The sequence below is a fragment of the Aplidium turbinatum genome, chromosome 1, assembly GCF_918807975.1.
Source record: "Aplidium turbinatum chromosome 1, kaAplTurb1.1, whole genome shotgun sequence".
Lineage (NCBI taxonomy): Eukaryota > Metazoa > Chordata > Ascidiacea > Aplousobranchia > Polyclinidae > Aplidium > Aplidium turbinatum.
In genome coordinates this window covers 54328536-54340385 of record NC_137472.1, presented here as the reverse complement: position 1 = coordinate 54340385, position 11850 = coordinate 54328536, and the positions used below count along the sequence as shown (strand labels likewise).

Sequence of the window (11850 nt, the reverse complement as noted above, 5' to 3'; positions counted from 1 at the left end):
TTACCAGCGAAGAAGAAATTCGCAGAAATAATGAGATGCAAAAGCTTTAGTGGGAAAAGTTTGGTCACGTTTTGCTTCACAGCGTGGTAGCTTAGGCTAGTATCCTGCAAAGACCAGAAATATGCAGAAAATTGCATAAACTTTTACTCCTTGCATTTTAAAATAAAAGAGTCTACAGCAAATCACGTGACAGCTGGAAAGCTAACAACTCAGCGAAATAGCTGTGTGAAAATGATTAAACGCAACATTTTATGTTTCTGCTCTCATGGCAATAAAATCTGGTAAGTTAGACTTTTTCAAGAGGTGACTTATCAAGACGATATGGCATAATATAATTTAGTGAAAACGTCATATCTCGCCCTAATATTCAAATAGTAAAATTATGTGTAAAATTTGATACTCAAATAAGGTCAAGTTTGAAACTTTATAGCCTACTATTGAACTAATTTTAGGCTACTTCAAACTAGATTCTACACTACTGTAATTGTGCCTTACACATTATGTGACTGTAGTCTGGTGGTAGACCCTGTCTTTATTTGTAGGCTCAACGCTGACTCAACACAATATCTTTGCTTATGGTTTTTCCAATAATAATATTATATTTTAGCACATTCCGCACTGTTAGTTTAGTGGTTTGGCACCAGGGGCGCCGGAACGACTTTTGACTGGGGGGGAAGGATTATGAAAAAGGGGCACTTTTATTGCTGAAAGGCCATTTTTTAAAGTTCTAAGATAAAATAAGTTATAGCTATAATGCTCATCTATCAGCTCATTATCGAGTAATGATACAAGTATCCGTTATACAAAGAACAATGGCACGGAAAGGCATCAAGCTATGTTATAATGATATAACGGTAACCTACTGTGATACAGAATTTTGTGTCGTAAATAGGCCTATTTTTTGAAGGCAAAAATAAAAAATTATAATTTGGCTAAAATCTAATAGCAGAAATATTGCAAAATGTGCAGTAGCTTACATAACCTTAAAAGGGCATCACTGCCTCCCCTGCCCCCTCATCCACAGAAAAATTGAGGGCAAGGGGGGCATTCTCCCTCCCTGCCCCTCCGCTTCCGGCGCCCCTGTTTGGCACCAAACTTTCAACCAGAAGAAACTTCAAGATCAAGCGACGCGGGTTCGGCTCTCGGAGTGTGTGCTTGCGCTACGCATGTCAGGACTGCTCTCCATCAGCTGCATCTGGTGGATGGAATCATTCACAAACAAGAACACTTCCACAACAGTCGGAAACTTCACTCTGTCAATCTCGGTAACCGACTCTGCGTTAGTGGTTCAAAGCCTCTACAAGTTATCGAAACTATCAGGAATAACCAATCAAAGGCTTCATAAATTGCCTCATTTTCACTCCAAGTAGCAATTTTTAGCAAAATTGCTAAAAATTGAAAAATACCAACATTTAAAAATATTTTGCTTCGTTTCATCAATTTTCTGAGATTTATGCCGCACCTCAACAGCCTTCGTACATGATATACCATCAGTACAACTAGCAAGTATGGCACGGTTGCGCTAGTGTTAAGCGAGAGTCCTTAATGAGTGGGTGTGTGCAGCACTGCGGCTTCTGTGTGTGTGTTATTTGTTACTATTTTCAAAGATAAAATTAATGATTTTTGATTGTTTTTTTTATGTACCCATTTTCCTTGAAATTTAATAGGTTCTTCGGCCCATGAAATTATTTCAAGTGACAATGCGGCCCACTATAATAAAAGGTTTGATATCCCAGGCCTACATGAATAAACCACACATACTTAATCGTCTTTGAAAACTACAAATTAAAAACAAAATTCTCATGTGGACAACCGTTAGAAGCTTTGGTGTGATCCTGGAGCTGGATTAATTTTGGTCTGGCAGCTCATCTGTAGTCAAATCAAGTATATGGTAATTCCATGGCTTTGCTTGACAGATGGACTCCTTGGTGCTAGCAATTAAGCTTCTACACGACACAACGTTTCTGCCCAGGTCAAAACCAGCGCTTAGCTTAACATCTCAAAGTGAAGGTAGTGATGTCATCAAAGTTACTTGAAATGAGTCGCCAGGAAGTAGAAACCTGCACTGATCTACACCAACCTGTTTTGTTCCTAGAACTGGTTTTAATAATTTTTTTGGTAACTTAAAAAACAAGGATGTTTAAACCGGGAAAAACAGATACACTGTGTAAGTTATTTCTCTTAACTATTTCACCAACTGATATTTTTAATCACAAATACGATCTATGTTGCCTTTTTATGAGTTATGAAAAATATGCGTCAAAATACAATGCAATGGAACATGTTAATCAAGGGTGCTTAATGCACAGGATAAGCTCAGCGATAAATAATATGCGCTTACATGCATGCACAATCGGCAAAGTCTTAATAAATAGTCTTAACACCACAAAAAGAATTCTCAATGTTAATTGCAATGTTTAGCAGAGAAATATCAAGCAAATGAAGTTACTTTTACAAAGTAACCTTTCGGTATATTTCACACTTTGTGGGATCTTTAGAAAGTTTTTATTTGAATAAGAACCTTCTGAAGGTCCCAATGAGAGTGAAGCAGTCACTAAAGGTTACTATGGTAACAGCATCTTAATTTCATTTACTTGAGTAAGCATATGTCTACAGTATACACCAACTGCATGAATTTGTCATGTATCAGTTTATGTGTAGGCCTATGCTGTGTCATTTTACTCATTTATGACAAAGGCGAAGTATTGAGAAATGCCACAAGCTTTCATTACTGACGACATCAAATTCATAAAAGTACAGAAATGAAAATGATTAACTTTGTGTACTCGAAAGCTTAAGCCGTGCTTTTTATTTGCTTCAAAGCTGGTACAGACGTCATCTCCGTGCAGCCCATCATGCGGTAATTATTAACCATTATTAGAATCTTATCTGAATCATATACACAGTGGCATGTGAATACAATAACGCGTACCCTAAGTCAGGTTTGAAGAAATATCAAAATTAGATCTGAAAAAAAAAAACGGTGCTTAAAAGAAAGCGATCAAATGTCTAAACCAATTTTAATACATGAAAATCACTCAACTTCTGCGGAATATTCTTCTACTGTGAGCAAAAACATGTTAACACGGCAGTGCGACGAGGAAATCATTTACAACACGGTCGAGCAAAGACAGCAAGCATAATTGTTTTTTAAAACAAATTGTTTTGTTCGAAACGAAATGACCATATACTTTCTAAAATCTGAAGCAAAATTCTTTGAAGAAACTTAAAAGAAAAAAAAATAAGCAAAGAGGTTTTGCAGTAAAATGCTTTTACAGGCGTTTAGTTGAACATTTGTAAATGTAAACAATTGGTAAGTCTACAAAACACACCTCACGAACATCAATTAAACCTTTTGCGTTTTTTTAGGTCGGACGTTTGAATGGGTTACAATTTCGCTTTGTGTTGAAAATGACACGGAAGAAGAAATTGTAGCCTACCAAATAAGAAAAAAACCATAACAAGGAATCTTGCGTTAAAACAAAGAATGTGAAAATATTGATTAAGCCTAGTATTCCTGTTTTGAACAGTTTCAGCAAACAGTTGTGACATAGTCAGCATACTTTTCGTCACAGCTTTCTGCCGATAAAAAGTTTTATCTTGCAAAGGTCAGAAAACAGCTTCCAACTATTCGCAGTCGAAAACAACACAGTAAAAGTAACATAACATTTTTTTGCTATTCACGGTCATCTGAAAGCAAGCATTTAATGCAGCATTGCCAAAATACGCTTTTGAAGACTAAAATGTGCACTAAACCTGCAATTAAAAGCAACTCAGCTTTTCCCACAGCGTTTAAATGAATAAGTCTTGTGCTTACAATTAGTGACTATTAAGTCTAAAGTAACATTGCGTTTAGCCCAATCAAATTCTATTGCCATTAACTAATTAGCTAGATTATTCTCATTAAAAATTGCAGACTCGTTCAAACCTAGATCCATTTTAGACTATTAGATTTTGCTTTTTAGATTAGCAATGGTGTAGCCCAGGGTTGTCCAAAGCCTGGCCCGCGGGCCGCATGCGGCCCGCGACCTCCTTCAATGCGACCCGCCGCCTCTTCTAGAAAACTTTTAAAAATTACCGTATATTCTCGCATATAAGCCGACCCTAGAAAAACAACCTTAAAATGGTAAATTTATAAAAATCCGCATATAAGTGACATAACAACCAAGTATGATACCCTGATTGAAGACTTCAACAAGCGATTTCAAGATTTCCGGCACCTTGAGAAAAACTTCAATGTATTCAATGCTCCGCTGACTATAACTATATCAGAAGCCGATGACGATTTGCAGCTTGAATTGTGTGACTTGCAAAGTGACCAGTTTTTATTAAGCAAAGCTACACTGCCAATCACTCAATTTTGGCCTCTTCTTTCTGAAGAGCATTATCCTAATTTACGCCGTTTTGGATTGCACTTGCTGTCAATGTTTGGCAGTACCTACCTTTGTGAAGCAGCATTTTCCGCAATGAAGTCGATTAAATCCAAAGAGAGGAATCTACTTAAACAAACATCTCTCGAAGCCTGCCTTCGTTTAGCCTTAACCTCAGTTGACATTGACACAAAGGAGCTGGCTTCCAAAATACAGGCACACCCATCTCACTGAATTTTAAGTAAACTGTACCGTTTTACGTACTTCCTTAAATATTTTTTACGAATAAATTTATGGTTTATTCTTATTCATACTTGTCAGTTATTTTTAAGGTTTCCTGGTCTACTGACGTTGCTTAAAATTTCCAAAACTCTCTTATTCGTAGTATTCACATCTTAGCTTCTTTAATCTATTCCCCAATATGTTTTTATGATAAATATAAAGATTCATTTACACATGTACGTGTTTTACTTTACATCTGGTACGGTGAGACAGTGTATAAGAGGAAAAATGTCAACTGCGGCCCGCGATCTAATTTCCTTGCCGAATGCGTCCCGCGTCCCATAAAGTTTGGACAACCCGGGTGTAGCCTAACTGCAGACCGTGTGAGAATCTAATTAACAAAATTTCGAGGGCAAACCGTTAGAAAAAGCAGAAATTGCTTACTGTGTCTCCAAACGTGGCTAGAGAATTAAATAGCATAAAAATATTGGTTTTTATAAAACAAGCCATTTAAAATGGAATTGAAAAAGAGCCAATGAGTGCTTGCAAACTGTAGTCCCTTAGAATTAGTAATAACTACGTTTTCTAAATATTTAAGTAAGATAAATAGCATTTACTTTCATTATGGTAGACATATTAAATTTTCCATCAAAATAGGCGTCTTTAGCTAAAGAGCTTTTTTTCAGACGTAGTTACATTTTATCAATTGATAATAACGATAAATGATTGGAAAACGGCCGCCAAGCATTTTTATCATAAACAAACACACTCTGCCCCAAAAGCAGCATAACATGTTTCTGCCAAGGACGCTGAGCAAGTCTGTAGTGCCGCAAAATACAATATAGAGTTTGTAAAATAATCTCATAACAACAAGTCCAACCCTCAGTCTTTCATTATTTATAATATGCAGAATTAGCATAGGCAAAAACATGCAATCATAAAACGTTTATTCGAAAGTAAAAAAAAAAAAATAGTAAGTTATAAAACGACCAAAGACAAAAACTGAAGACATTTTCAATTGCATTTTTTTCAATTCAGTCGATTTATTGCCTGATTCAATGGAAAAACGTCATTGTTTTATGGACCGTCCGGTTTTTGATATGCTAGCTGCTAGCACCTTCCATCTATTTAACATTGTGAGCCGGATTTATGAGTAAAACACCAGTATCAGAAAATTTTCTCCATGTTAATTTTTAACGTTTTACAAAGGACAAGTAGGTTTCTGCCTTCAACTAAAATTTGGAAGGACACAAGCTAGCCTGGTGGGACTCCGCATTTTATCTTATCGTTCTTTCTGTGGCCTTTCAATTTAGTATCTTTCTTTTACTGCATTTTGTGTCATTTTAGCAAGGTTAGATTGCCACAACACTGATACAATGGTGCTTACTGGTATCAAATGAAGCAATTAGAAACAACGGTAAGTAATAAATACAAATAGACTATACCTAAACGTTTTTCAAATAAATTTTCGACAATATAAAAGAGTATATGTCGAATAGTGTTTCAAATAGATGTAACAATAAAAAAAAAAAAACGTGTGAAAAATGATTAATCCCATAAAGGAATTCGTCTTGGACACATGACAACGTGAATTAATCTCGATTTGTAACATGTGCAGCCAGTGAGGCACAACATAAGAAGTAAGAGAGATAAACTAACTGCAATATCAACGCCTGTGCCAAAACTAGTCACATTGGGCTTCAGGGGTGGCTTCCCTACATCGACAGTCACGTTGGTATATAGGGGAGTGAAAGACTTTTCAACAACTTGGTACTTCAGGTTACTGAGTCCGTCATTTCTCTGTCTTTCTGCTGCACCAACCAGCAACGTATAGCGGTAAGGATTAACTCTGTTATTCTTATCCGAAGGATGATAAACCATCCGATACCTATGACATAATACATATCAGAAATTTGTAAAACATGATGGACTGTTAATATTTGGCATATGTTGAAGGAAATTATATTAATATTTAACTAATTTCTTAAAACGTAGACTCCAAAGGACCTATAGGTCTCTTATAAATATAGACTAACACAAGAAAGGAAACTTGATAATTCCCCGTATTGGTTACTTTTCCTTCTCCTATCAATCACTTGTTTGCTGTGTAAATATAAACTGACGACCAATACACCATGACCAACTGCGCCATCTTTCTAACATCCAATATATGAAAGAGAGAAGTCTTGGACAATGAAATCAAATGCCGGCTATGCTTTTCAATAATGCAATTAATCAACTTTGTATACTTTATCACGTGGTTCAATAAATTATTATCAATGTAACCTGCTGAATATATTTTGAAATGTAAGACGTAAGGATCATACAGGGAATTTCAAGTAAAAGTGAAACAAGTAAAATAAATGAAGCTGAATACTTGTCATGTAACAAGATAGCATGCAAAGGCACACAAAAAGAAGGAAAGTTTCAATTGGCTAATTGTAAATATTAACTTTTATGTCAATTCTGAAAAATTTTGTAAAATTAAGGAAACGGTTTTCACAACAATGTTTATGCATAAAAAGACAAATTTCGTCAACTTATATAACAAATTTTTTGGAGTTGGTATTGTGCTAACTCTTAAATAAATATAAAAGTGATCGCTGTGTTTGCAGAACAAATTTTCCAGGACGAATGTTGGCAGTTTATCAAAAGAGTCATTTTGCCTTTGTTTTTCTTCGCTTTTAAAACATTCTCAGAGCTACAACATATTATTTGCAACAGTATAATAATAATAATCTCATATAACACACTGTATGTCTCAAACAAATAATAACCATAGGCATACATTTTACCAAAATATAAAATAAAAGACTGTTCTCACTTGGCTACTTCATAATTTGCTCTTTCAAGGCCTAGACAGCTGTGACGTATTCTGACGTACATATCGTCGTCCTCAGCACCCCAACCCCAGTACTCGTTGGAATATCCATTGACCTGAATGAAAGATTAAAATCTTAAAATCCAATGGCTATGTCTATACAGATCGTAATACTTTGAAAACGTTACGTTAGACTTTTTCTTTATATGACCTCGTGCGTTGTTTGTAATGATATAGTTCAGTGACACCATCTGTTGAAAGTTGTAGCCTACTGTACCCTTCGTACAAAGTTGAGCATGGTTTGTGACTGTGTACTATGGCCAATAGCGTTGACAGGAGAGTCTAGGGGGTAGCCTACTTTCAGGCCAGAGCTCGAAATGATTTTAAGGGCTCATAACCTTTTCAAGGGGCCAAGTATCTTAAATTGTGGCCCAAGGATCTCACCAGTATTGGACCCAAATTATCCTCTCAACGGCCATGACTATGACATCCATACGTTTTGTTTCCTCATATTCAATCTGGATTCCAATTTTGTACTGACGCTATTTGTACTTGTCTGACATTTTGTCTCATAGTATTTAAAGGCCTTCGGGGGTGTTGCTAAAACCATTGAAAGAATATCCATGGGTACTTTTGGATCTGGGCCAAGGACAACTTTAAGGGAGCGGAATTTTTTTAAGAGGCCCAAAAACATGAAAAAGATCACAGCTTATACTTTGGATACTCTGCGTTCATTGGAAAAATATCTTGATTAGAGGCCCAAAGATCTCATTAGTACCGGGCCAAAAATATCCTCTCAACGGCCCTGGTTGTTGCTAATATTGTGTGGAGTATCACTAACAAAGCGGATATTGTCTTAATCAAACTCCCTTCCATCAGATTCCTGCTTCCACTTTTCTAATTTTTACAAAACGAAGTCCTCACTCAGATGGAAAGATCCGATAACATTGCACATCCCTGCCTGACCCTGCATTAAATTCCACATCATACCTTCCGGCTGTCAAGAAACAGCTTGTTGTTGGCAATATACGTTTTTTATTATGCGCAAGTCATCGTAAACTTTAATGCGCTTGACGATGTCGTCATTCACTTTATTGGTGGTGGTAAAAATTATCTATGCATATGTTTATCTTTGCAAGTAAACTAATAGTTGCATCATGGTTTAGTAGTCAAGTCAAATAGGCAATCAATAAAAAAGTCAGCTAGGAAAGCACTAAACAACAAACTTAGGAACGAAGCAAGATATGTGAATCAAAAAAGCTGGAAATTCCATCTCATATTATTGACAATAGCCCGTATTGATTTCGAATAACCACGGAAACTTTTTCGAAATGTTTGCCTCAGTTATTGGTACAACAACATGATGCGATAAAATAAAACGTTTTGTTTGATAATGACAATCCGTTGGCAAACACTTGTTGTACAGCAAGTTGATAGCTATCCCGTCCAACTCAACAATTGTACGCAACAAATAAACTTAAGCTTCAAAAGTTGAGTCGGTAACTATGTTTTTCCGGACGACTACAAACAAGTTTTAACATGCAATATGCAATTATCTCATTATTTCATCATCTAACGTAGTAGTGCTGGGGTAGCGTTCAGTGGCGTAGCCAGAAAAAAATTTTTGGGGGGCCAAATATTTGATGAATTGAAGAGAACGACAAAATGTTTGATTTAAGACATCACCACCTGATGTGTAGTGGCGCATCCTGGTGGGTTAAGCAAGGGAAGCAATAAAGCTGGTGGGGGTTAGAGCGTGCCGAAGGCACGCGTATTCTAGGGGGGTCCGGGGGCATGCTCCCCCGGAAAATTTTTGCAAAATTACACTTAAATAATGGATTATAACGCTTTCTGGAAACACTTTCAGGGTAATATTTGTATGAAACTTATTAGCAGATAAACAGCTATTAACTTATTAAAGGTAGCTCTTATCTACACACAAACGGGCAAAAACTGCGGCTAAAATTAGAGAACACAAAAAACTCAGCTACACAAAAACCCTACAGGATAAGCGATTCTGAAATTGCTTCCACAGATTAGTTAAAAGAAGCGTAAATTGCGTAAACTTTGCGCGATTTACGATTTGCAAAATTTATTGGTGTCTTTTTGTGTGTCTAAAACAAGTCCTGGGGGGTGTTGATAGCCAGATGTCTTGGAAAACAATATAAATTTATACAAATTATATTATATTTTCAACAAAGGGTTCAACTTCGGAATCCAAACTTTGAAAATTTGGGGGGGGGGGGGCATGGCCCCGTTCGCTCCCCCCTGGCTACGCCTATGGTAGCGTTGTGCCAAAGGCTTGAGCAAGTAAATTGTCATTTGTTGTTGCATAATCTAAATCTGTTTTAGCTTCTTTTTGTCTGAGAAAAGTCTAAAGGCCGACGTTACGTTGTTAGTCAATTAGATATTTTACAGATTCTGTGATGTTTTATTCTTCTTCAAATGCGATTGCCTAATTCAGGCATATCACCCGCTTACAAAATTTTCCATGTTCTTTTAAGTACTGTATGTTTTTCTTGGTCGTCAACGCATTTTCTTTTGCCTACAATCATTTCATTCTTGCCACAAATTACCAAGTGTTCTACAGTAGTTTTTGAGATCTACTAATTTATCTAATTGTTCGCGACGTCAATCCAACGAGTTAAACAACAGTACCGGTACAGTGGTTGAAACAACTTGTCATAATAGCGCATATTTTCCTTTCCTTCGTGTATTTTTGCAAATTTTTTTTTGCGTGCTTAGCGAAACTTACATTCTTTACATTAAAAAAAAAGCATTCATTTTGAATGAAGAGCAAAACCTTATCTACCGAACTTGTTTTGTCCAATACTACTTTACAAAAAGAGGTGAACATACTGTAGGACAGGTGATACAAAACCCTTCAAAACTGGACTTTCCATATGAAATTGAGCTTTGTTGCATATTCGGAATCACAAGTTGACCTAGACTTATCTGTAAGGCTAAAGCTGGTAGCTTAAAATGTCATGAAACTAATTTTGTGTTTTTATCTCATACTTGACAGCGCAAGACCATAATGATATAACGTTATAAACTAACCAATAACATAGTGCATTGAAACATTATTCAACTAATAGTATAGGCTATACATTAATTACGGTACTCTACTGTACCATGCTAAGGTAGCCTATAGACTAGGCTTGGACATGCCACTTTGTTAATCCTAATTTTATTGCTCATAATAATTAAGCGTATGGTATATGAGTTTGTAACTTAAAATGCTCTATGTATAGCCTACAGTTGTTGGTAAAATATGACAAACGATGAATTACAAGCTATTAGTGACACAATCCACACAAAATTGTACAAGTATTTACCTGAGCAAACTGGTTTTTAGTTATTGCAATTACGCCCCCAAAAAGAGCATCGTAAGGAAGTTGGTAGCCCCATTTATCAATTCCAACAGATAAGTGGCGTGGAACATCGGAGCATCGATAGAGATTTCTGTCATCTTCTGCTATCAGATCGACATCATGAAATATGAAACAATTAAAGTTATCTTCCTTCAACGCTTCCTTGTAGCCGATATTGAGAAGTTTTGCTTTATTAAAAGTTTCTGTCCCAGATTGTTGAACGACAAAAATACTATAATCGGCCTGCTGTCGACGCATCATTGGATGAAGAGTTTTTAAAAAGTGACGTAAATGGGTCTCGCGATTTCTATGGGGAACAATAATAGCAACCTTTTCTCTGGCAATGCATTCAGAAGGCTTGTGTCTCCCCCCTTTATTTACCCAAGTGTAGTTAGAAATAAGTTGATTTATATTAATATCTTCTTCTTCTCTTCCCAGGTTTAATTTTCCTATGAGATTAGGAGGCTCTTCAGGACAGGAACCCCCAACAACAGGCAAGGACTTGAGCCTGGGTAGATTTCTATTCATCTGATTTTCCAAATCTTGACAATTTGTTTCAAGACCCCGAATCCAGTCAAGTTTAATATTGAGGTGCAAAGATATTACTAAAATAACGTCGTGTATTCGAAAGTAAATGATTACAAGTTCGAGAATCAACAAAAGTATAAACAAAGAAAGCCATCTTGCACGGAGGCCATACTTGGTTCTTTTTCTCTTCAATTGCTTTACACTGTCGTAATAACGTCGAAATGACATTGAGCCTAAAATCTAAAGCTTAATACTTGACACTTAATGTTTAACAATATGTCTGAAAACGTGAATAAAAGAGAACTTGTTATTGTACGTCCTGTTGTGTGCAGATACCCAAACAGCAAATCATAAGCTGTTTTACATTAATTCAACGTCTGCAATCATTGAATCAATGTACAAAACGATTGATTTGCTGTGTGAGTATGCAGAAACTAGTATCTGTCATTTAAAATTCAAAAAGCTGACCTATTGCTGCTAACTTTGATGCAAGCTTTTTAAAGTATCATTTTCTCGCAAATTAGGGCAACGTTTC

The 11850-nt window shown here is 36.2% G+C and overlaps 1 protein-coding gene across 1 annotated transcript; it reads right to left on the bottom strand.

Annotated features, from left to right (window-relative positions):
* Positions 1 to 2222: 2222 nt before the first annotated feature.
* On the bottom strand, positions 2223 to 11582 carry LOC145783073 (beta-1,4-galactosyltransferase 4-like). Its single transcript, XM_082594850.1, has 3 exons — positions 10752 to 11582; positions 7417 to 7529; positions 2223 to 6480 (listed from the first exon to the last, which is right to left on the bottom strand). Exons 1-3 carry the CDS (start codon positions 11541 to 11543, stop codon positions 6141 to 6143), a joined length of 1245 nt encoding a protein of 414 aa, XP_082450976.1. The 5' UTR covers positions 11544 to 11582; the 3' UTR covers positions 2223 to 6140.
* Positions 11583 to 11850: the final 268 nt, after the last annotated feature.

Coding starts and splice junctions, on each gene's coding strand:
- LOC145783073 (XM_082594850.1), bottom strand. CDS start 11,543: ATGTCATTTCGACGTTATTACGACAGTGTAAAGCAATTGAAGAGAAAA. Junction 7,530..10,751: donor CTAAAAACCAGTTTGCTCAG/GTAAATACTTGT, acceptor TCTTTCATTCAG/GTCAATGGATATTCCAACGA. Junction 6,481..7,416: donor GCAAATTATGAAGTAGCCAA/GTGAGAACAGTC, acceptor ATTATGTCATAG/GTATCGGATGGTTTATCATC.